The sequence below is a fragment of the Artemia sp. Qi Xiang Cuo genome, chromosome 16 (assembly GCF_049724085.1).
Source record: "Artemia sp. Qi Xiang Cuo chromosome 16, ASM4972408v1, whole genome shotgun sequence".
Taxonomy (NCBI): Eukaryota; Metazoa; Arthropoda; class Branchiopoda; order Anostraca; family Artemiidae; genus Artemia; species Artemia sp. Qi Xiang Cuo.
This window is the reverse complement of record NC_142809.1, coordinates 22,398,356-22,425,588: the sequence shown is the minus strand read 5'-3', so window position 1 is coordinate 22,425,588 and position 27,233 is coordinate 22,398,356. Positions and strand designations below refer to the sequence as shown.

The 27,233-nt window shown below is 34.2% G+C and overlaps 1 protein-coding gene across 3 annotated transcripts in view; it reads right to left on the bottom strand.

Moving 5' to 3' along the window:
• Positions 1 to 5,358: 5,358 nt before the first annotated feature.
• Positions 5,359 to 27,233, bottom strand: part of LOC148942679 (semaphorin-1A-like) — a 268,011-nt gene continuing 246,136 nt past the window's right edge. For all 3 annotated transcript variants that reach the window (XM_089102498.1, XM_089102499.1, XM_089102500.1), the window contains 3 exons: positions 20,491 to 20,613; positions 16,857 to 17,046; positions 5,359 to 11,762 (listed from right to left, as the gene is read on the bottom strand). In XM_089102498.1, the coding sequence (XP_088958624.1) occupies positions 11,612 to 11,762; positions 16,857 to 17,046; positions 20,491 to 20,613 (464 nt within the window). In that variant the 3' untranslated portion in view covers positions 5,359 to 11,611. The remainder of the gene's footprint in view (positions 11,763 to 16,856; positions 17,047 to 20,490; positions 20,614 to 27,233) is intronic.

Here is a 27,233-nt window from a genome sequence, read left to right as displayed (position 1 = left end):
ACTCCTACAGCAACTCCAACTTTCACATGTAACAATCAATTTTACACATCCGCTGGTCATTTTTAACCAGTTGCCCCCCCCCCCCACCCCAAACAATTTGGAGAGAAAAAGAATAATTTTATAGCGCACGCCCGTTGACTATCCGGATATGAACCTCTATTGCTCACCCCCCCTCCCCAATAAGAGCTGGAGCTACGCCTCTAAAAATTATGAATGTACAGGAGAGGTTGAAAGCATGAATAATATTTTTAATACCCAAAATAGCCAGAGGGCTGTAAATGGCAGTGTGTTCCTAACACATTTAACTAAAAACAAAGACAACATTATTCAAGGCTTATGCCAGTGTGGCAAAATATGAAGCAGCCGAGCATGGTTGATTACTATTCTGTTTTAAAAAAAGCGAAATAGGTCTGGGAAAGATTAAAAAAATCGTTACAGCTAATTAAAATTCAATTAAAATAGTTACAAAATCCCACAGCAATAAATAAAAGTAATTTAAGTTTTGCAGGCTATTTTTCTTCTTTCTTTCCATCTTCATGCACAAATTATGGTATTTAAAAGCAATAGTGGATACTTATTGCAGGTACAGCATCGAGTTTTCATTTTTTCTTTTTTTTTGGAACGCCGTGGGGCCCATCATTTTTTAATTTAATCTTTTAATCAAGTTCAAACACTAACCAAGGAAAATGTCACAGTCGTGATCTCAAAAAAATTTTACTCCACCTTCTTTGACCATTCTCTCCTTTATGCCTCAGGTCTTTTCCCCATTCTAAAGAATGGTTATTTAAATATAACTACTACTACTACTGCTGCTACTACTAACAATTCACCGTAACACCAAACTGTCTGAAGACAGCACATCTATGTGCGCTCCTCACACATCCCAATTTATTCAAAGCCTCCATCTTTACACCCTCTCAAAAGGTTTCCATTTCCTTTAAGTCTTTCCTAACCACATCCTCCCACCTTATTTGGGGACGACCTGCCTTTCATTTGGCCTTAGACGGTTGGCCGACAAGAAAGATCTTTGACAATCTGTCATCTTTCATCTGCTGAACGTACCCATCTCAACCTTTCTCTCATATATAATTCCAAGCTAGAGATGGTTTAGGCGCGTTTACCCCTCACAGGGAAGTCAATAGGGGGAAAGGGACAAAGGGGTATTTTACCTTGTCCCCTAGATTTTGAAAGTACTTCTTTGGGCATTTTCGTTAAAGACTCCCTTTAATGGAATTTTCATTTTAAGGAATGAAAAAACAGCAAAATTGCCCCACCCTTGATTTTAAAAAGTATTTTTTGCCCCCCCTTATCTTCGGGAAGAGATGCCATTAACCCTTCACCATTGCCTTATCTGATTTTTGTTAATTTCTATATTTTTCTCTTGTGTTTTTGTATGGTTTCTCAACCATTACACAACCGCATGTGTTAGTTATAAAGAAATGTCTCAGTTTGATTCAACCCGTAGAATAATATATTTAAGAGCATTTTCTCGATATTTTGGCTTCTGAATAGCTCAATGTAGGAATATTTAAACCTTTTGTGAGTTACCACTGCCATAAAAATGTTGTTTTTTTTTGTTTGTTTTTTTAACAATTTGCTGTTACTTACATGTTATAGATCTGTAACTGAGAAAAAAAAGCGAAGTTTAGTTAAAGAATAAAAAATTGTAAGACATATATAATCTACAAGGCATTTCTTTCAAAACAATTTTTATTTCCTTTAATGTCAATATTTATATAGTACACAACTTAAAAATACTTTCAGTAAAAATAAATCCAAACATATACAATAAAACTAAGGAAAAACAAATGGACGCAATGGAATATAACTAAAAACAATGGCTAAAATACAATAATTAATCATTGACACTTAAAATTTGAACAAAAGTTAAGCATACAAAAATAATTTCTCCAGTAAAAAAAAATGAATTTTATTGTTTCAAGATAACAATCATATTTCCGTATGCTAAAAACTAATAGAAAAAAAAACAATTTTCTATTCACTGAGCTACCATTTAGAGCAAAAAAAGCATAAACATATTTCACTTCAACAAAAATTGTGCAAAATTATATGCCACTCTTGTGTTTGCTCAGCTAACCTTCAATGTTTAAATACAATCGGTTTTAACCAATCAGGACTGCTTATAAATGAGCAGTAAACCATATTGGTCAAAATTAATGATTACACATTGATCTAAAGCAATGTACTTAAGCGAGGACTTTGATTTACAATTTGATAGTCTTCCATCAGATGTGTCATTTTTTCAAACGCTAAGAAATCTTACAGAATGCATATTTATGCTATATATGTTTCTTCCAAGGAATAGCTGCCAAAGAGTCCTTATCGGTGCGCACCCTTGCTTACAGCATAGTTTTAGACAATTAAATAGCTCAATATTTATTCCTTAAATGCAGGGTTCAATAAAAGCTAAAATAATCATCGTTCCGGAATCATCAGGAATACCAAACTTAGAATAATTGTCAGAAGGTTTATTAATACCCAATGCTTGAGACGAATACGAAAACACATTCCATTATTTTGTTTATTGGAAAATTATATATTCAGAGATGAAACACAAAAGAAATACTTGAAAAGAGAACGAACAAAATTCTCGAAATTAATATCTAGATTTCGAAATTTACAATTTTGGACAATATTTACAATAGTATTTCCAGTATTTTTCTTCCAGGCTACGGTGGGCTATTTTTCTCTAATTTTTTCGAGTAATTATAATAATTAATAAATTAAATAATTAATTAATAAATTAGTAATTAATAGCCCACCGAGACTACGGTGGCTATTTTTCTCTAATGTTTTCGAGTAAGTTTTAACAATCACATCATTGTTAGATTAGATCATTTTAATTCTAACGAAAAAAAATTGAACACTGACTCTTCTCAAAATTATATTCTGCTTAGTTTGAAAATCACGGATCCTAGATCTACATTCGGATTCTCAGACTTTAGACAGGAAAAACCAACATGTAAAATCCATTAAAGGTATAAATTTTACTTTCCACCAGGGGCAGATCCAGGATTTTTTTAGGGGGAGGGGGGTGCAAAATAGGTTGATCCGATAAACTTGCGTTATGAGCAAGTTTAATTAACGCAAACTTGAGATAATTGAGTAAATTACACTACTTTAGACTACGCTAGGGGGGCGCGCCCCCTTCGCCCCCTGGATCCACCACTGCTTTCCACCACAGAAATGGGTGTAAAATAGTAACCACGGTCGAAATCAATTTATTTGACCTTAGCCTTGCACATAGTCTAAAAGCTATGTAACCCCTTTGAAAAGAATGTGTCAGTAGATATGACCCGAAGGGCTGACTAACTTTTTTTCCTACCAAAAACATCACGTATTTCTACATATTTCTTATTTTAGATGCACTAAGAGTATTATTAGAGCGTTAGAGTATTAGCAATCTTAGATGATGATGCAATTAGATGATGCAATCTTATAGATGATGTAATTAGATGATGCAATCTTTAATTAGATGATGCAATCTTATTTATTGGCGTCTAAAAAGTTTTAGTATTTATTTTCCTTTCTTCTAATTAAATTACTATAAACTGCGACCTACATCTTGTTGGATTAATGAAGAGCTTAACTACTCCTTTACTTTATACGGCTGAGCCCCCCCCCCCCCCCTCATAAAAATACAAACGGTAGTTATCTATAGTTCACCAATTTCCGAATTTCGTATTTCTTTCTAGTTCCAATAGTTCATCTAATTTCTATTGAGATACTTTCATTAAGGGGAGACAGTGATTAGGAACAAGGTACTCTAACGACGTTTCAATGGGCTTCTCAGATACGTGAGATTTCTAAAGAGAGAACTAATAGGAAATAACTTGTGACACAGAAAGTTAAAGACGAATTAAAGTTATTGATTTTCCTAAAGAATGGTAAAATATTTTAATTTTCATTTCTTGTGCTAGGTGATCTGAATTTGGCACATTTTGCCTAAAGAAAATAGGCCAGTAACCAATCTTACAAAATTCTTATTTCTATGGTTTGAGAGTTTAAAATAATAGTGGCCAAGGTATTTACTTTGTATGCCACTTGCTATAGCAGCCAAGCTATACCAATGTTAATCCAAGAAACTTCCATCTTTAGAATTTTAGTTAGCCATCCCTCCCTCCCCTGTGTAAGGATAATACAATACTAGAATTAAAAAAAAAAAATCCATAGCCAAGCTATACGAATGATTAACCCAAAGAACCTCCCTCCTTAAAAAGGCGGCTAACCCCACCCCCCCCCCACCCCACATTTCCACCCTGCATACTTCCCAGGCAGAAAATATTTCTTTTGTACAGCTGCATTTCCTCCAAGCAACCTCTCTTAAGAAATCTTTAAGTCTCTCTTAAGTCTGAAAAGCCCATTGAAACGTTGTTAGACTATCTTGCCCCTAGTTACTGTCTTCCCTCAATGAACTAAAATTCTAGACATTGGATGAATAAAAAAAATTATAGATACAAAGAAGGGTTATAAAACACCAAAATTAAAATAACAAATTAACCTACTGGGCTAAACTATTACCCCTTGGCAAGAAAATCATATAAAATGAGGGCTATTTGATAGCAAAAGAAATAGGATAGGAATCAAGCACCGCCCCACCCTCTTTTTACTACTACTCCACAGCCATACTGCTCTGAATTTTATTAGGGGAGGGGGGATTTTATGTGGAGTTCGGAAGGGGGTGGTATACTCCCTTCCTCTTGTGTGTGGGAGTTAGCTCATTAGTACTCTTTAATCATTTTATTCCGCAAGAATTCACTTGAGCTTGTGAAATCTTCAAGGGAACCTAGATGATTGTTTATAGAGAGGAAAAAGCGATTAGTTTCTGATTAATGGCTAATTCAAGTAATTCATCATCTCTTAAATTGAATTTCCTCGTTCATACATCACACGGTCAAACAAACACTCTATTGGCGTTCACTAATCTAATGTTTGCCGAGTATTTCTCGCAAAAGCTGTTTAAATTAGAACTAAGTGCTGGGGAAGTGTTTTCATGGCGAAGAAAGATAAGGAGTTGGGCAAGATAGTGATGACAATTTTGAGCCATCGATTCAGCCAAGAGTGGCACACCACTTAATGGTTTTCTGATGGATTTTTTTAGGGGGGGGGGGGGGTCTGCCAAGAAAACTCAGATTTTGTAAGAAACACTTTTCTCTTACCTTGTTCTTGGGACTGCAGCCTGGAAGTTTTTTTTTTACTCCGGGAAGGGGCGCGGTAAACCAGAAAAACAGTTCTTCATTAAGGTGGAGGATTGAACGAACAGTCTCTCAAGGCAAAAAAAAACTGTCATAGTTATATCTAATAACATCAAATTTTGCAGTTTCTGTAAATTATTGATTTTTCATAAGGAGGGCGAATGCCCGCCCCCCCCCTCCAGCAGTAACATATTGAAGAGGTCTTCATTGAAATGGTTTTTTTTTTGTAATTCACAGAAAAAAATCAGTTGTTGGATTTTCTTCCCTTTACTTTTTTCCTCAAGATTTTGTTTTCTTTTTATATAGTTGCGTTTCCTCCAAAGAACCTCTCTTAAGAAATCTTATGTATCTGAGAAGCCCATTGAAACGGCGTTAGAGTATCTTGTCCCTAATCACTGTCTCCCTTAATGAACTGTAATTCTATAGATATTAGACGAAAATAAATACTACATACAAAGAAGGGTAATAAAATACCAAAAATAAATTAACAAGATTTTGTTTCCAATAATTTTCCTGAATATTTGCATGACTATTTCTCTTTTTCATTGAGATGTATATAAAAAAAGAAAAAGAACAATATTGCTAGGAAAACAGAGAAGGGTAATAAAATATTAGATTAAAATAACAACTTTACCTACAGTACTGAAATTATCACCCCTTGGCAAGAAAAAACAAATGCAATAATAAGTATTTGATAGCAAAATAAGTAGCAGCAAAGAGAAGAAGATAGAGGTTTCACCCACCGACCACCAATCCTACATACTGCCTAACGTATTCCTCACAAAACTGACCGAAAACGGTAGAGCATAAACAAAATAGTCAAGCTGTTTGAACCTAAACTAATTGTCCCCCCCCCCTTCCCCAAGACCTTTCTTATTCAAAACTATAAAAAAAAACAAAGATATATATACAAAATATAAATTTGCAATAGCAGTAATTATTATTTTACGAATTACACTAAACTTGGAAAGGGCTGGGGTGATACAATTTCAAAAAGGTAAACAAATATACCCAAAACATACGATATAGGTTGAAAACTATGTAAGACTGGTAAAAATAAGCATTTCATGGCCCCCTTCTCCTTTAAACCAAACAATCTCTTGGCTCTTGGTCATACACTGGCAGATCCAGGGGGCCGCCCTCCCCCCTCCCCCCAAGAATTTTTTGGCACCCTCTTATCCTGTTTTTCCCTTTTTTACTCTTTTTTTATAATAAATTTGTCAATTTGGTCCGCCTTTGTGGTCACCTCCCCAGATAAAAGTTGAAGTAAAATATCTATGTATTCCTTTTTCATTTTGAGTTGGATTCAGGCAAGCTTGATTGGACATAAAATCGAAAAAAATGAGTGAAATGACATCAGACAAATCAGTCACTTTTTGTAAACTTAGCAGGTCAATCAGACCCAACAGTGTTCTATATCAAAAATTACATTAACGTGTTAAATACGTATTGAAATAAAAATAAATATCAATATATTAAGAAATAAAAATATTTAACAAAGTATTAAATAACACATTGATTAATTTATCAAAAGTGATTTAGCGTATTTTGACCAATTTCATTGCCTGACAAACATATAAAGAACTTATTAAAAAGAGACAAATGTCAAAACATGTTTTTCATTCCAAGATCTGTTGCAATAAAGCTGCTGAGATAGCTATATTTTCCCCAAATGTTTTTCTTTCTTTTTTTATACTGCTATTCTAGATTCGTAAACAATAGAAAAATCTAAGAATAGTCCCAAGTCAAAACAGTTTAAAGGATACAAGGAATTATTCATTCTATTAAAATTCCGTGTTTAGGTGGAGAGGGAAAGAGCTTTTGAGCTAAAGAATACCATAGAATTTTTAGATATTATTTCATCGCTCTTAAACTTACAATTAAACTTCAAATTATTTATGTACTATTTTTTTCAGCATATCATTACCTAATTTAGACTAATTTAAGAATGAATCTTGTCAAAACTCAAACATCAAATTTATGCAACGTTTAGGAACCCTATTTTGAGGACAAGTAAATATTTAGATTGTCATATAATGATTTTTAAATTCACCATTAAACTCCAATTTATGTTATGGATTCTTTTTTCTGTTATTGTCATTTAATGGTTCTTAAATTTACCACTACACTTCAATAGTTAGAATTCAATCTATGAAATACTTCAATTTATTCTATGTATCCTTCTTCCAAAAATCAATGCCTTATTAAAAAACAACTTATGCTAACATGTTAATGAATTTTATAAAAATAAGCACAATATTTAGCTCCTCAGTTCCTACCTCCTTAATTTCACAAAACATTTCTCTCAATTCAAAAGTCATTCAGAGAAAATGGTATACCGTAAGCATCAGGGGCGGATCTACTGCAAAATCTTGGGGGAGGCCCAATGTGACAAGGGCACCAATGAGCAAAATTAAGGGGGGGGGGTCAATGTGACAAAGGTGCCAAAATTGATCAAATTGGCAAAAATATTCTAAAAAGGAGTAAAATAGCAAAAATACAGGATAAGAGAGCGCCAGAAAAATGTTGGGGAGGGGGGTGTCCCCCGCCCCCTGGATCCGCCAGTGGTATGAATATATCTCCCAATTTCTTAATTAAAACTTAACTGTTATTGATTTTGAATTGTAATCCTAATTAAAGCAATTGTTTGATAATTGCAATTATAATTAAAATTGTTAACAATGAAAATTGTATTTAGTCAACACCTCACAGTCTTCCTACATACAATGTAAAGAAACCAGTATTTTTTTTGTTTTCATATTGTTTTCAATTATTGAAGGGTAGGCATATAGTAAGCAAAAACGTCTCTGACGTCAAAAGGAAATATTTATGCTCCATAAAGACGGTCAATAAACAACCGATTACTTTATAATTTTTGAAAACAAAATCGTTAAACTTTAGGAGCCTAAATTTATTATTCAATTTTATTTAAGTAAGAAACAACAAGAAAAATATATCTATTCGGGAGCCATTACTAAATTTGAAGCTTCATTTTCATCAATAATGAAATTTCTGGAATACAAAAGTGAAAATATGGTATTATATCAATAATACTGCAAGATTTTCAGCACTATAAGGGCAATAAACATCTTATAATTATAACATATTGTCGCTGTTACCGATAGCCAATCAAAAATTTTCTTTATGCAATCAAACTAACAGCAGCGGGCTAATGAACCGGTTTGTGTGTTTTGATGCAGTCTGACGATCCAAAATTGTAATTTCGAAAGTGTACATTTTGATGCATTAGAAAGTACGCTTCAATAGACTTTACATTCTGGGACGTTTTATATATTATATAATCTTTCGTCACACCAGGCCTGTGACCATGATCTGTAAATTCAACGGGGGAGGGGGGAGGGGAGCTCTGTTTCAGCCATTAAATAACAGACAGATGGGCACTTTTGTAATTTGTCACATTTTGGCAGGAGGGAGTCAGACGTCTAAGCTTATGCCCTTCTCAGAAGAGTCATTCTTCCCTCAATACGGGTTTCAAATGCTGAAAATACCCATTCGAAATGAAGATATTTTCTTGATCTTAGAAAGCGACAGAATTCTTCAATTTATAACAGGGTAACAGGACAACAAAAATTCTGACTGTTGTTATATATATTATTCATAATGTCCTCCGCTGATGATTGAAATCGTTGGTGTTAACATACAACAGAATATAGGACAGATAATGGAACAGAAGAAATGAAATGATAGCCTCATTTGTCAGAACACAAGTCCCTTGTCATGCTAGTACTTAATTGCAAATCTTAGCTGGGTAAAATCGGATTGGATTTTATATGTCCAGATAAATATTACAAAATCGATTTTTACAGTTTCCTGGATTTTGTATGTCCAGATAAATATTACAAAGCTGAAGTTTAGTTGAATATGAAACAATACTTTGCATATGAAATTAGAAGGCTAGCTCATAAATTGCATTTCAAAGTTTCAGTCCTAAACTATACATCACCATGCCATGATACGCATCAAACGATTCTTATAGGATTTAGAAATTTGTAAGATAAGGTTACCTTCAAATAAACATAATCTAAATTAATAATAAAAAAAACTAAGGCCCAGGGGCGGATCCAAGATTTTTTAGGGGGGGGGGGGGGGCAAAATAGGTTGATCCAAGAAATTTTTGTGGGGGGGGGGAATAGGCTGATCAAAAAAAAATTAGAGGGGGGGGGCAAAATAGGTTGATCCGGTAAATTTGCGTTAGGAGCAAGTTTAATTTACGCAAACTTGAATTAATTAAGTAGATTACACAACTTTAGGCTACGCTAGGGGGGCCTCTTCCCCTTTCTGGATCCACCACTGCTAAGGCCCAAGACACTATACGATCAATAGTATCCCCGACAATCTGAGTTGAATGACCTCCAAAGTGAAATGCTTTCCAATTTATTACTAAAATAAAAAGAAATTTGATGTGCTTTTTTTTTAAAATAATACATCAATGGCAATAAACTATCGTAAAGTCCAACACAGACGAGTTAACATTAATAATAAGGCCAGTAGTTCCCAAATGTTTATCATTACCATCCCATAACCCTTCCCCCTAAAAAATGTTTCTTCAAAAGCCTATTTTCCATTTGTTTTTATTCATGTGATTATTAACTATCCTTATTGCAATTGTCAACACTGTTAATTTTGGGCATATAATTGTACAAAACCAAATGATTCCTAAAGTACTGACAATTCTATATTGACATTATATTATTGTCGGATTATTGACAATATGAGAGATCCTGTCAGGGGCGGCTTTAGAAAAAATCGACGCCTTTGAAGTTTATTTCTCAAACTTGTTCTTCTTCTGCACTTTGTACTTTCCTCACATAACAGAACAGTAGGCTAATATATAGGCACTGAGTCAAATGTCACCGGGACATTAAATATAATCAACAGTTCACATATTGGGGGGAGGCAAGTTCTCTTTACCAATTTCTCTTTACCAACATATTCACACTATTCTCCTCTTTAACAAAATCATCGATCCAATCTGCAATTTGTCACTTGATCAAAACAATATTATGGCTTAACATGTCTGTAATATTGGGCCAAATGAAGTTACAGCACGTCCTTTATTATTCATAAAAATATTTGTCCGTTTGTTTTTGTAGCTGTCCATTCACAATGAAATTTTACTAATTCCGAGACTTAGCTAGCGCTAATTGCACTCAATCAGAATTTTTCAGCTAATCAGAAATTCTATTAAAAAACTGATTGGCTGAAATTAGCACTAGCTAAATCTCGGTGTTAGTAAAATCTCACTGTTAGTGTTATTTCATGCGACTGATAGTTTCCAATGCTCAGGTTTTTGTTTGTTTTTTAATTATTAGAGGATTAACGCCAAGGCCGTATCCAGGGGGGGGGTACCCGGTTTGAACCCCCCCCCCCCCCCTAAATTTTTGACCGAGTCGAAAATAAGTCTAAAATTAGTAAAACCTAGGTAAAAATCAGTAAAATTGGTCGAAAACTGAGTCAAAAATTAGTACCCCCCCCCCCGAAAAAAATCCTGGATCCGCCCTTGATTAACACAATGGCAAAAAAAGTTTAAGACGACTTTGCAAAAAGTTTAATAAAATGAGTTCTGTTCCAGTACAAGGCCATATCCCGGGGAGAAGTACCGGGTTTGAAACCTTCCGCCAGAATTTTTTGCCTGACTCACAAAAAAGTAACCGATATGCACATAAACAAAATTTTTGATGCGTTTTGTAAAGTTTTTTTGGTAAATCCCCCCCCCCCCCCGAACAAAGGTTACTCCTCCATCCAGAACAGAAATCCTGGATACGGCCTTGCTCTAATTTTATTCTAAATTTACATAATAAGTTGCATATCGCTGATAAACAAATAAAACAAACTTAAAAACAAATAAGCAAGAACAGAACTTAAAAAATTGTAATGGCACTGAGAAATAAGAAAATCAGCGGTTATTTATACAATTGGGAGTTAAAGCTAGAAGGATTTTCAGAAAATTAAAAAAAAATAGGAAACCATTAAAAGCTTAAATACAAAATGGAAACAGTGGATTTTTTCTCTTTTGAGAACAAAAAATCATGGAAATAGCAGTGTTTCCCAGACGATGCTGAGATAGCATACGTCAAATCAAAATTACGTCTATAAAACCTTCTTTAAAAACAAAGAAGGAAAAAATGAAGTTGCATATCAAATACACGAATTAAATTACTACAAAACATACTACCTGAAGCTTTGGACTAAGCGTGTATTTCCCAAATACCCACCGCCGCATAATAAGAGTGGATATAACTTCTTTTTGCACAATAGATACAGACCCAGAGCTATTCTGAAACACTAAAATATACTGATCACAGCTTTTCCTGCTAGCATAGCAGCTTATTTCTTAAAATTCAATTGGCACATTTAGCCAGTATTCACAATTGTTAAACATACGTTTTCTTCACTTTTTGTAAAGTACTTTTTTCCAGCGTTGACATATTAGCGTTCTTTTCATTGGCGTTTTTAGAGACTTGATTGTTGATCAAGTTGTTCATCTTGCTAGGTGGTATATAAGGATTGTCGGATTCCAAACATCTGCAAAATAATGATATATATAATAATAATTATAACATATATATATCATAATTGATATACATCAATGTAATAATAATATTATCAAAATTTGTATTATAATAAAAACGTATAATAATATATTAGAGTGATAATAATAATGTTCTCTAATAACATTAATAATATGTAAAATAATAATATATCTATCGAATAATAAATATATTCATACGTTTCTGCAGCTTTCGCACCGGAGTTTCGTTTGCTAAAGACTTTATTTTGTCAATCCATAATACTTTAAGATAGAACAGTTCAAGTTCGAACGAGTTTAAGATGGAACATTTGAATTTAAGATTTGAATTGAAATCAAGTATTTTGGAGTAGGCATCACGTCATGGCTAATTGCAGAAAAAGCCAAGACCGATAGTAAGAGTGAATCAAATTGAAATCAAGTATTTTGCAGTAGACAATAAGTCATGGTTAATTGTAGAAAAAACCAAGACAGATAGTAAAAGTTAATCAAATCATTCGGCTAATAGAGAGCTAAATTACACTAAAGATGGTAGCTATGGGTCCGAAAAAAAAAATTAAAGATATTGAATGATACAGTTAAGATTAACTACAGTTGCAGTTAATCTTAATTAGAACTACGTAATCAGTTGATTTTCCCAGAAAAAAAAAATAAAAGAAACAAAATAAAAGGAGAATTTTTACATAAAAGGTAAAGTGGAAGTCTGTATAATAATTGAATTGACTGATTTGAACTGAACTCATTTGACTAAATTGAATTGAATTGACTAACACTTTTTTTAATTTGAATTGACTAACTATAAATAAATGGTTGAGCCCTGTCAAGACAGTTGTACTCCTATAGGGAAAATATAATAGGGAAAATATAACGGGAAAATATAATAGGGAAGATATAATAGGGAAAATATAACGCTATTAGCACGGATAAACTCCCAAATAAAGCGGTATTATAGGGAAAAGATTTTGAACAGACTGAAAAAGGAGTAGCCAAAACAAGGCTTCTGTCTAAGAGTAACATGTAATGAACACTTATAAAAATGGCTGCCAGAGCCATTGGTAACCTGTACTCATTGTTTCTACTATCTCACAATTTTTTAGAGTTTCTCCGGATTTCTGTAAATTTCCCGATTCCCTGTATTTTGGTTACCATCAAAATCTCTATGGTCGAAAACTCTTAACCATAGGTTTAGAATTTCCTTTCTTGAATACTCCCCCTCTAGCCCACTTAGTGAAAGAATACTATGGAAACACGTTTTCTTTTTTTTTTCTTTTTTAAATGCCACATGAAAATCCGAAATTTTCGAAAAAAAGCTAGAAAACCTGATGTGTCTCTTTCTTCTTCATTTTTTTTTTTTTTTTATCGTATTTTTCTTTATTTTACCTTCAAGTCCTTTCTCTTTCTTTCTTCCTTTCTTTCTCTATCTTTATCCAATATGACAGTGTGGGCAAAATGAATGAGCTTTTAGAGGTTTTGGGTGCTCCCAAAACCAAAAAAAAGAGGTTCAGGGTGTTAGAATAGGTTTGAAAATTAATATTAAGAAGACTGAGTCGCTAATGCTAAGAATAAGGGAAGACGGAAAAGGTGACGTTAGGTAGCGAAAAGATCGATCAGGTGGACAACTTCACTTACCTTGGTAGTATTATTATTAAAGACGGTGAGAGCAGTGAAAATGTTAAAAGTAGAATAGCCAAGGTTCAGGGTGTTTTTTCACAGCTGAAAAAAGTTTGGAAGAATAGGAAGATAAGTCTGCAAACCAAGATTAAGAATATTGCGAATAATTGTGATGATAGTGCTCAAATATGGTTCTGAAGCATGAACGCTCCGAAAAACGGATGAAGATTTGCTAGATGTTATCCAGAGAAATTGCCTAGGGATTGTTCTTGGTACCCGTTTGACTGACCGTATTTCAAACAGTAGGCTGTATGAAGTGTGGTTCAATCCTGCTTTCTAGCGCTATAATGAGAGAAAGGTTGAGAGGGCTAAGTCACGTTCTGCGGATGATAGATTGCCGAAGATTGCTCTTTTCTTCCAACCATCTAGGGCTATACGGAAAGCAGGTGGTCCACGGTTGGGGTGGAAGAATGTCATAAAGAAAGATTTAAGGGAAATGGGAAATTCCTGGGAGGGAGTAAAGAGGAAGGCTTTGAATGGATCAGGATGGAGGAGCGTGCGTAGCTGTGTTAGCCTCAGGCGGCTTCGTGCTGCGGTGAGTTATTAATAGTAGTAGTAGTAACAGAATTTTCTTTTTTGAAGATTTTGGAGAATCAAATTTTGTTTTGAGGGTATTTAAGAAAACCAAAAAAACTCAGGGATAGTGAAAACACTGCTAGTGCCAATTGTCATCCATCCTCTCGTTAATATATAAATTTCCATGTAAATGTCTGATTCCTGGCAATACATCTTAAAAACCTTCCTCAGTTTTAATAAATTGCCTGGGATTATTGACGTTTTTTTTTTCAAAAAATGATCAATAGCAAAGCATATTCCAAGTTTGGGAAACGAATTTGTGAAAAAATTTCCGACTCCCGGGATTTGAAGATACATTGCCTGTCCTTTATAATTTTCCATTTATATACTCTTCAATCACGTTCCTATACTTGAGGCCGTCCATAAGTGAAGGTATCGACTCAAAAGACAACAGAAACAGACAAGACATGCATGTTAGAATATGAAAAAGATGAGGTACCTAATCTAGTTTAAAATTGAAAAGGGAAGTCGCCCCAAGGAGAAAACAATTATGTTGTTAAGCAATGACCTATCCGTAAGGACAAGGGTTCGAGTCCTGATGTCGCTGGTAATTTGGTTTGGAACGAGGGTCAGTAGCATGACTCGGTAAGCTTAGCCAGAGTCGACCCAGCTCTAAATGAGTAACTGGAGAAATCAAGGAAAGGTAAACAGAAAGGGTGTGTGAAAGCACAGGATGGCTGGCCCCCAGCCCCCATTGTGCTTGCTTCCTGGCTGAAGGGCCATGAAAAGGGCATCAGCACTTTCAGTAGGGATGCCGTAATATTAACATTTTTTTTACCTTAACAAACTGCAAAATTAGAGACTGTAAAATAAAAGAGATAATCGTTTACTTCGTCTAAATTATACCAAAGCTAATTTGATAAGCTGAATTACAGCTTTTTTATTACCTTCGGGGAAAGGGGGAGCCCTTTCTAAGACACGATTTTTCTTCTTTTCCTACCAAGACTATTCTTACCAGCATCTCGGTCGTGCAAAATAAACAATTATATAGTGCGCAACAAATAAGTTGAGAGCAACCTCTCTTTAAAGTTAAAAGGTAATACATGAAATAATGCCCAACATCGAGTTTTGAATCAGGTCTCTTAGACCTGACGCACAGTATCCCTTAGACCTCGTAACTCGATACAGCGAGGCGCATAAAACATAAATGAATCCAACTAAAAGGATCAAAACATACATAATGTATTTCAGATCTGAAAAAGCCTACCGTCTCCTTTTTACCCTCTTTTTTCCAACTGTATCACTTTGAAAAACTGGTCAGGCAAATTTAGTTTTTCCACCAAATTATGCTAAGAAACATTTATCCAGCTCTAAATTCCAGGATACATAAAATCTTACCAAACCCTACCATACAAAATAACTCTTGGAATAAAATTCAAAATATTTAACATAGATACAATAAATCGGGTTTAAGGTTTACATTCAACAAAATTTCCAGGAGGTCTTTTCTAAAAGCTTACTTGACATACTAAACAAACTATTTCAGTGGCTGCATTTCAAAGTTCAAATTCTAGCCCAAACAAAAGTTAGAATTTATGGGAAATATCTTCTGACTTTCTTCTTTAAACACTGATGGCTCTAAGATTTAAAGTGCCCTCAACGTCTAAGGTTCTTCTTCTTTTAGTAAGTCTATGGGATGTCAGATGCTTTCATTATAAATGAAGCAAAAATCAAACACAGGACTAAACTTAGTTCAAGAATACCAAAATCAGGACTACGATATTATCTTGCGCAAAAGGAAGTATCTTAAATCTTAATAATTCTACAAGAGAGAGAGAATAATGTTTTGAAGCGTTTCACGAGACTTACCGTGGTATGTCCAAGCTTGGCTGGTAATTTGATTATAAAGAGATGGAAACAATTTTTTTACGCTCCAGGTTCCCTGGTAACATGAGTAACATGAGTACGTCGTGTTACCAGGTTACCATGGTAAATTCAAGCTTAATAAACTTGATTTCTGGTGACGTATCAGAGCTTGACTTGTGATTTGATTGCAAAGTAATGGCATCATGTCGTTTTTTTTTCTTATCTTTTTTTTGCACTCCAGACTCCTTGAAGTATGTTATGTTACCCGGTTACGATGGTAAGTCCAAGCTTTCAGCCTGATTTACGTTGGAATATCTAAGTTATATTGGTGATTTGATTCGAAGTAATGACAGTAATTTCTTTTTGCACTCTAGATTGCCAAATGAAAAGAAAAACTTCGAGCCACTTTTGAAGAAAAATAGAGAGCAAATTGGAACTAACATTTCCTTCTCGTCTAGCTTTAAAGGAACTTCAGCCTAGATATAAAGGAACACGTCAACCCGCCCAAAACTATAAGGTTTATCTTACTTTACCATAACTGTACACAAGAACTTTCATATCGTTTATGCTCAAAATATCTTTGTTCGAGAATTCAAAAGATAAAAAGCTTTAAAAAGTATAACTTGAAGCTTAACAATGTGGCTTAATAACGAAGATACACTAGTAAAATAAGCAATTGTGTGAAATATACATTGAAATATTTATGGCCTAATAATGGCTCCCCTCCCCGACCAACAATCAAGTACAAATGCCTCAACAAAGGGAAGCTAGGGTTTTTGAGTCATACTTACTATATGGGTATTTATCGTTTTCTAAATCATGTTTTATTTAGATCAAACAGGACATCGTACGATATTCCTAAGTAAAACAAATAAACAGTTTTTTTTCCTATACCGTTAAAATGTTAGAAACTGTGGGACTCTAAATTGGAAATTTCATATATCATTCATATAAAGATCGTTTTTCAATGAACATGATAATCAACCTCGAAATGAAAAAGATAAAAAAAGCTAAATTTAGCCTTTCTAAAAAAATACCTTCTTAAATGTTTCCTGTTTTCCAAGTAGTGCGTGGCACCATAGTCACTTCTGCATTTCCTTGAAAATAAGAGTCCGGCGACAAATCCAACAATAAGGGCAACGAAACAGGACGTAACTACAGCTACAGTGAAAGTTTCAGCTGTGTAAACTGGCGGACTTCCAAGAGACGATGCACCAACTTTTGGGACTACAGGGGGAAATAGCGATAAGTATGCGCAAAAAAAGTATTTAAAGGGGAAAAAATTGAGAGGGAGGAAAGAGATTATATTACTTTTATTACTGTTGTATTTGATACATGTATCTTTACCGCACTTAGTATTAGACATGTTTGATATGGTCCCTTTTTTCCAGGTCAATTATCGTATATAAAAACAAAAAGGGTATAACAACGAGGAATTATTCTAAGACTGTGATAATTTACACAACGCCAAATGGATATTTCGGCTCTATATGTACCGTCTTCAGCAAAACAAATAAATAAATATAAGAATAAACTTCCAATAAAATTTGCTAAGATTAAAACTAAACCAACAATAAAACAGCCTCAACGTCATTATTTAAAGCAAGTTCAGCCAAGACTCAAAGAAACAAAGCAATTCCTTCAGATAAAATGAGTTACCTTGTTTCTTTAATATCGTCTAAATTCCACTGTCTTAAAATAAACCTTCGTTGTCTTACCTTATTTTGTTTGTATTACGAAAAGGCAGTGTGGTCTCTGTCGTTATTAACAATCTTACAATTTTTCAGTTTGGACCAATGAGGAAGGTGTTTTTGCCATGGAGCTCCAATGCCATTTTCTATAGCAATAGTTGTCATTACTATAACTTTAGGTTATTGGGGCAGGCTGGGGTATCACTTATATAGTCAGCAATTGTACAATCAAAGAGGTTACTCAACCCCTCTTTTTCGCTTCAATCAGCAGACACAGTAGAAAAGGAAACGAAAAGCTTCATTTCTGCAGGGAATATCAGCAGGGAAAAGAGCTATCTGTTCATTCCCAATGTTAAAAAAAAACAAATTTTAAGCGTCCCTTTAATTCTTCAACAGCCTTGCAAAAATCCTAAATTATTCCCTTCTTAACAACAGCTAGAATAAATAGAATAGAAATAATGGCTAAAGATAATCCAATGGAACAGCTTATACTTCAAATAAAACTTAAGATTATGTCAAAATGTACCTTCAAAATAAACCAAAAAATAATACGGTATTTTATACTGTAAATCCGACCAATTCTCTAATGGAGAGTCATTTAACGGCTATTTCTGCTGTGCTGTAATTTAAAGGTTCTAATACAGGAAAGTATGATTAACAATTGGGGCAAAATGGCGCTATGTTATGGTAGGCTTTACGTCAGAAGGCATCTTTTAGTAATGATAGACCTAAATAAACAAGGATTGAGATATTACTTCCTTGAGCTTTCTCAACTGTAATATTCTTGGGAAACAAGCATGGTCTATTTTAATTCCTCAGACGAAAAACAGAAAAATCTATTCTTCTCAATTCGAGCCTTAATTCTTTAACCTTTAAACTATCAAGTAAATATTAACAGTCTCTTTGATTTACATTAACTAGAAAAGAGTTGCTCCCATAAAAATAAGAGCTGAAGAAAGAAAGTAAGAGCAGACGTTTAAAACTTAAAATAAATAGAAATTGGGCCAAATAAGAAATTAGAACAAATGGCAATACCCTGAATAAAACAAGGGGGAGGGTTATCTCTCTCTCTCTCTCTCTCTCTCTCTCTCTCTCTCTCTCTCTCTCTCTCTCTCTCTCTCTCTCGTTTTCTCTCTATATTTCTCTCTTTCTCTCTCTATATTTCTCTCTCTCTCTCGCTCTCGCTCTCTCGCTCGCGCTCTCTCTCTCTCTCTCTCTCTCTCTGTCTCTCTCTCTCTCTCTCTCTCTCGCTCTCTCTCTCTCGCTCTCTCTCTCGCTCTCTCTCTCTCTCTCGCTCTCTCTCCCTACGAATGAGCTAACATTGCTACAGGCCTGGGGTGATCGAAAAATATCTTGTCGTTGTATCTACATGAGCTTATTATTATTCATATATATATATATATATATATATATATATATATATATATATATATATATATATATATATATATATATATATATATATATATATATATATATATATATATATATATATATATATATATATATATATATATATATATATATATATATATATATATATGTATATATATATATATATATATATATATATATATATATATATATATATATATATATATATATATATATATATATATATATATATATATATATATATATAAAGAAAAAAAAACAAATAGAAAAAAATGAATAAGCATACAATACAAGCGCAAATAAAGTAAATTTCACAGGATTTAATATGACGCAAAAAAAACCTTGCTCTTGGTTTGAATAATCCTTGGAAATGGATCGAAAACCGAAAATGGAATTCGGATCACGCCCTTCCTTTTTAATGAAAATAGAAAGGGAAAATTAGCATTGGAAATTCCAACGGAATTACTTTTATCACGTCACTCGATATTTTCTGCTCCCTTTTTATTCTCTGCCAAGCTTCTGGCAATACTGAAAAATTTCACGTCAAAATTAGCTTAATATCCTGACCCTCTGTCAGTTGTCTCAGAGGAGGTTCCCAACCAATTGTTTCAATTTGACTAAGTTAAGTGAGTTCACGAAAAGAAAAAGGTTATCAAGTCAAAAGCAGACAGTGTGATTGAATCTAATAGGTTGTCTAAAGTGATTGAAGAAGAAGAGAATAGAAACAGTAATAGAGAATAGTAAACCAAAACTATTAACAATATGAAACAGCGGGAACAAGTAAAGCATAAATGAAAAAAAAATTAAAAACATTCTGTTTCATCATTGAAATGTATATTAAGGTGAATATTAAACTGCCATATATCTTGGCGTGTTCAGCTTGCACTCAAACTAAACGTTTCATTATAGCTTTTTTTTTTTTTTTTTTTTTTTTTTTTTTTTTTTTTTCAACTGAAAGTTATAGTGCCCTATGTAAGGGTCAAAAGTGATTGGCTTCAAACTTACAGGGTAGTCACTTTTACCCAATAGGACTTGAGGATGATAATATACATTAATCTGCTTGAAATGTATGGAGCGAGAGCACAGAAAAGATATATTGCCAGAGGCGTGTGATATAATATCTATTATTACATTAAGAGGCTCGAAGAGGTCGTGATCCTGCTCTTATTTGCGGTAATTTATGTTTGTTTTAAGCTTGACGTGACTATTCACCCAAATTTAGGTTCGTTTTGGGTTTCATTTATTCATTTTCAATAATATCTATTATTCTTTTACCTGCCTTGATTATTAATTTTATCATTTAATAAAATTTTATTGTCTGAACGTTCAGCATTTCATTTACGAGAATGAGTGACATTTCATAATTTAATCATGGGTTTAATATAGATAGCGAGAATAATGAAATTGTGCACAAGCTCCCACCCCTTCCCAAACCGATGGTCCAAACAACTATTTGTTTACTATTAAAACAAAAACGTTTGCTGTTTAAGTGAGAAAAGAACCTCAGAGCTTAACTGTCGCAAGCCAACAAATTTCTCAGGAAGGACCAGCTCCAGGATATAAACTTAAATAATTTCATATTTACCAGGATCAATCGTATTATCTTCAAACTTATATTCGTATTCATAGCCCGGTCTCTTATACGGAATTATCACTTCTTCGATAACGTTGGATTCGATGTCGACTGACAAGTCAGGTCGCTTCCCGTCTAAAAAACAAATAACTAATAAGTAAATGGTAAATTTACAATAAAATAAGATTCTGATTCAGACTTATTTTGCTTGACAACAAATCCCCAAAACATGTTGTTGCTTTTAAATTCAAGTTTTCACCAGAGAGTGTGGATAACTTAAAAGAATGAAAACTGAGGCTAGTGTCGGAAAAAAACTACCGACGCTAACTAGCGTTTGGCGGTTCTTGGCCTGTTTTTTAGTGGAATAATATGTTTCAGTTTGTGTAACTGCAATAATTGGCAAAATTAGTAGGTTAACCAGTGCCAGATCTCTTTTTTATTATTATTATTATTATTATTATTATTATTATTATTATACGGAATTATGAAGCTTGAAAAAAAGCTAAGAAACGCCATATGTCCAGTAGCACTCCAATAATAATGATCAAGGCCGTATCCAGGGAGGGGGGGGTTACCCGGTTTGAACCCCCCCCCCCCCGAAATTTTTTGACCGACTCGAAAATAAGTCGAAAATTAGTAAAACCTAGGTAAAAATCAGTAAAATTAGTCGAAAACTGAGTCAAAAATTAGAAACCCCCCCCCCAAAAAAAAAGTCAAAAATTAGTAAAACCCCCCCTGAACAAAAATCCTGGATACGGCCCTGATAATGATAATAATATTATTATAAATTTATTACCCGCAAAAAGCAGAAACAACAATGTGGAGTACAAAAAGTTGAAGAGAAAAGAAAGCAAAAAACAACAGAAAAATTACTTAAGTACTATAAGCAAGATATAGTTTTTTGCACTGATGATTTTTTGTTCGACACTAGTGCTAGTTTCCATTCTTGTAAGTCATCGATACTCTTTTATTTGCACAGTGGATCATTGTCACAGAGTCCTTACTTTAATTTCCCCTTCAAATCAATTTATTGGCTGAAATAGCAATTTTATTTGCATTTAGCTTTTATTTGGCTCCAAATTGTTCTTATTTCCAAAAAATAAGATAAAAAAAAAAGAAAAAAGGCCACTTAGGAATATTGGCGCCAATCAACTGAATTTTAGGGGGTGGGGAGCTTAGCTGGTCTAATCGGCACTTCCAATGCTGCATAACAGAAATCTCAAAACAAAAATATAAGGCTACATCATTCAGCCAGGGGGGCTGGCGCCCCCCCCCCCCATATGGGTGCCCATGCTTAGGAAGTGACAGTTTATCTGTCACAGTGACAGTCTGTAAATGCCCCAATTTTAAAACCCAATCGATTCAAAAATGTCAGGAACGATTCACATCTGAATTTCTAAGAATTGACATTGAGTTTTTCTTTTATCTCCCAGTGAACTGATTGATTCATACTAAGGTAAAAACAATAATTCATTACCACAGAGCTAAGGGCAATGTCAAACCGAAAAACGGCAAAGTAATCTTCTAATGACCTTCAAAAAAGGCCTCAAGAACAACCAATTCGCCTGGAATAACTTAAAAGGCTTTATGTAACATTTTCTCCTGAACTGAGGCTACTCACAATCGACTGATAGATCTAGTTTGTTTTTCAGAGCGTAATTCGGTTCCCAAAATTTTTAAAACAATATTTTTTTCAAAATGCAATACCTCACTAGCAGACGTGTTTGTAAAACGGTGCTTGTGACACTATGTATTCTTCTCACTTAAAGGCCAACAAACGTATGTGCTCGAATGACTTGTCAGTTATTAGAGGAATTAAATAAAAAAATAAGTTTTTTAACTGAAAGTAAGGAACGACTTTAAAATAAACAGAAAAAATTACGTATATGATTGGGTTCACCCCTTAGTCAATACCTCGCTCTTTAAGACAAAGATTTTTTAGTACTTTCATAAGAGCTATTTATTCTAATTAATGGCCTTTGTGATTAAGGGGTCATTTTTATAAGAACCGGAACAAAATTCGTACTTTAGTTTAAAGAGCAAGGTATTGACTAGGGGACAAACCCCCTAATATATGTATTAAAAATCAATGAATTTAGAAGTTTGTTACGTAAGTTAATTCGTAAGTTACGTATATTTATTACTAAAACGTTCGTAAATAAAATTAAACATATTTCGAGAAAGCCATTTAACTAAATAAAAGTAAAATTAATATGCAAATTTTGTTTTAATTATCCATGTACGGTGAGCCAAAATCAAAACCCGCATTAATTCAAAAACGGTCAAAAATTAAATTAAAAAAAACAAATTTTTTTTACTGAAAGTAAGGAACGAAGTTAAAACTTAAAACGAACAGAAATTATTCCGTATATGAAAGGGGCGGTCCCCTCCTCAACACCTCGCTCTTTAAGCGAAAGTTTTTTATTTTTTGAAAAAAATGGAGTTGTGAGAAATTCAAACTTGAGTGTAAAGTGCGAGGCGTTGAGGAGGGGACAGCCCCTTTCATACACGGAATGATTTTTGTTCGTTTTAAGTTTTAACGTCGTTCCTTACTATTCTATAACTTTATTATTTCTATAACTTTTAGGGGGTCTTTCCCCCTTCTTTCTAAAATCAGCCAAATTTTCTCAGGCGCGTAATTTTTGATGGGTAAGACTAAACTTGATGAAACTTATATATTTAAAATCAGCATTAAAATCTGATTCTTTTGATGTAGGCTATCAATTGGTATCAAAATTCCGTTTTTTAGAGTTTCGGTTACCATTGAGCCGGGTCGCTTCTTACTTACAGTTACTTACTTACAGTTAGTGTTTGATAAAACAAAACTTTTTTCCATTTAAAATTTAATTTTTGTAACAATAGGCCTATGTCTCTTGAATTACTGCAGCTGAATTACAGTCATTGCTCTTTCACTTTTGAAAGAGTAGCTTATCGCAACTCTTTCTGTTTTTTCACATCAACAGAGAAACAAGCAAATTTACATTATCATATTTTTTAAATCTTCTTCTATTTTAAATGTTGTATTGCAATTATGTTTTTCTGCCTTATCTTTCTTTGTTTACTGCAGCTGTTATTATTCAGCCAGTAAAAGCCAAGCTGTATATAATCTTTAATGGGCTGCACCAACCCCCAGGTTTTTAAGTTCAGCGCAAATTACAAGAATATTATTTTTCTTTCACTTTGTTACTGCAATCATTAAAAGTGCAGCAAGTCTTCACAGTAATGACTAAACTTACTTTAGAGGTTACTTTTATTTTTCTTTCTTAGCCTGGTCATCCTTAGCTTTAAATTACATTTCTTCTTACTCCTCGTCTTAGAACTGGCTGTACTGTAATGATATCTCTGGGATTGTTGTTTGCAATTACTAGAGATCCCGTCGTAGAATTATTTTGAGTAATCGTATGTTTCTGCTTTCTTTGATAACGGTCTACAGCGTGGTAACGTAACCCACAATATTTACAATAAAATTTATTAGAAGAAAGAAAACCCTAACACGGTGGATTATGCTGTCTAGCAAGGTCTCACCAAGGAGCGGTAGGAGAGAAGAGTGGCAATTCTGATCTGCCATTCTAAATACTAAATATCTGCCACAACTAAATATATGAAAAGTTACATCAAAGTGGATGTTTCTGGTAACTTTAAATGTAATTTAGTGATGAAAAAGCAAGCCATAAAACTGATCAATTCAGTCATACAGGAGTAACTACATGTCATCATATAGACTTCCTCCCTCCCCGTGATAGTCAAATCGTGACCTTGGGTTTTATAAAAATCGGGCGGTGGGGGGGGGGTATCATGGGGCTTCGATCCCTGCAAATGGATCCTGTCGTATATTGCAAACAGATTGCGTCGTTTTTTTTATAATTTTAAAAATATTTTCTTCCTATTTGTCAAAAAAAAATCTTATGGTGTCAACTACAGTATATGTCCAAAATTTTATATTTTCGGGTCCATTAGTATAGGTTTGCTAAGCAGTATATACTCACATCTAACCAATCGAAAAAAAAAAATTTACTTGGCTTTTTTTCGAAAACAAGCTCTAATTGTTTGATAAGTAAATTTGCATTTATCCCTCATTGATCTAGAAATTATGTCAAATGAAAAGAACCATCCGATGACTAAAAATTGAATTGAATTGGATTGAATGTTCTTAGAAAAAGTGATCATTCTTTTTTTTATTGAGCTGGCTGCTGAAAAGTGTGAAATTAAAATGAGAACAAATATTAAATTACTAGACTAGCGTTTCTCAGCTTGTGTTCCATGGAATTTTTACGGTCCAGAATGAAGGATCAAGTAGTTTGCAGGCAGAAAGAAAAATATTAAATTAGAACATGTCATTAAACAGATCAGTGTAACGGTGCTAGGCATATTCCCCCGGAAAATCCCTCCCCAGGTATCGCCCTGCAATAACTTTATTTAGGCTCAGTCTAAATAAAGGGAGATGAAATATTAATTCCTACCCGTCCCCCATACCCCTTCCTATAGTAATTTGAAGGGTCAAGGAGATTTAGGCAATTTGGGCATTGAAATGCGTTCATGTACGCATTTCCCCCCCCCCCTCCGCCGCGCCCCTGCCTACACAATGACCAAACAACCCTCCTTCATAATAGCTGATGTACGACTATACGCTTTCCTTCGTTCTTTTTATTTGACTTGATTTCCCTTTAGGTGCTCAATTTTACATTTAGGGAGAATTTTCCACGGAGGGGAATTTCTGGGGGGAACCCCCAATATAACAGATCTGGCCTAAAATACATTTTCCCTTTCTTAAGAATAGCAAAGACAGGTATGAAGAATTAAGAGCAGTAAATATCTACTTCGTGTGTCATAAGTTTGTTTGTATTTTTTCTACAGAATGAGGCCTCGATCCGACTATTGTGACGTAAAAACCGGAAGGTAAAGATTCTTCGACTGTATACATTCTCCGACTATGACGCAGGACCATCCGATGAAAAATTATGAAATTAATTATTTCCAAAACTAGCAGCTGAGCCTGTTGGACAACAGCCTAAGAAAGCGCGTGTTCAGGTTTGTGAACATAAAAAACTCAGAGTATAAAGTGAGAGATACTCGCTTGGTAGAATGGATTTAAGTAGGTACACCCGTTGCATAACTTCACACAATTGCTTTCAAAGGTGAGGGTTCCATACATCAGCCAGTGATACATGTAGAAATGTTGCTGAAGTTACCAGTTTTGGTCAAACATTGGCAACAGCTCGTCGTTTGTTATACCCTACTTTAAGCTATGGCTTCACCTCTGACATTCCCAGTAATTTTAGGGAGTCCTTTATACTAATATAATGGGGCAATTTAACTAGACCCTACTGTTCTCTCTGCCCCTTGTGACTACTTTGCCCGTATTCCTTGCGGATTTAGCTGCATCATCGGCACTCAACTAATAAGCACTGTGTTCAAGTAACATATTACGCATAAGCAACGTATAATAAGGACATTTAGCTCGTTGGTTCTCAGCAGTTGTATTGCCGGATGTCTACTACATTTTCCTACTATGGCATTGGCTTACAAACAAATACAAACTTCGCATTCGTTAAGGCCTACGTAAGTACCTAAAGATTCTACTGGGTCTTCATTGTATCTACGAAGCTCATTTGTTTTTGTTAAGTACCACGTTGATGATTCAGTTTTGTTACCCTCTGATCATAGGCAGCGAAATAGCGCTGCCTAAGTAAAGAACGTTGTTGGCACCATGTATTTTTTTTTTTTTTTTTTTTTTTGCCATACCGGGGCACTTCGTATCGAAGGAGTTCTCGAAAAGGGCTCATTCGATTGGAAACTGGAATGGCTAGTGTCCTTTTTAATAGTCGAAAGTGATTGGAAGGCAACTAACACCCTTTCCGCGACCACCATTTCCCCTAACACATCCAATCAAAATTTTTAGATAGCCATTTTGTTCAACGTAGTTGAAAGACTTGGAAATTAGGTCTTTAAAGACGTTGATGATTCAGTTTTGTTACCCTCTGATCATAGGCAGCGAAATAGCGCTGCCTAAGTAAAGAACGTTGTTGGCACCATGTATTTTTTTTTTTTTTTTTTTTTTTTGCCATACCGGGGCACTTCGTATCGAAGGAGTTCTCGAAAAGGGCTCATTCGATTGGAAACTGGAATGGCTAGTGTCCTTTTTAATAGTCGAAAGTGATTGGAAGGCAACTAACACCCTTTCCGCGACCACCATTTCCCCTAACACACCCAATCAAAATTTTTATATAGCCATTGTGTTCAACGTAGTTGAAAGACTTGGAAATTAGGTCTTTAAAGATGACAACCCCCCCCCCCCACAGCCCTCAGGGCAAGGGTTGTAAGTTGTACTCTGGGGGCATAAATTAATTAGCAGAAATTAATCTGAGTAGGGTTCTAAACTCTATGCTTTCTAAAAGCCAGAATATAATTTGTACTTTACTGAAAAAAAAAATTCTTTTAAATTTTTTCACTTTTATCACTTTAAGGAAACAAAAAATAATTAAGATTTTAAAGAATAAATATCAGCATATGTGTATTAAACTGACAATGCACATCTTTTTCAGTAAATTCATTTGATTTTTTTTTTCAGTAAAGTACAAATTATATTCTGGTTTTTAGAAAGCATAGGGTTTAGTCAAGTTACGTGCATTTAATTATTTATTACAGTGGTCCCCTTTTTCTTTTGTTTTGTATAAGGGCTTCCAATAAATTATTTTTATTACTTTTATAAAGCAAAATAATTCAGCAAATCTTCCATACCTCCAATCTTCCATACC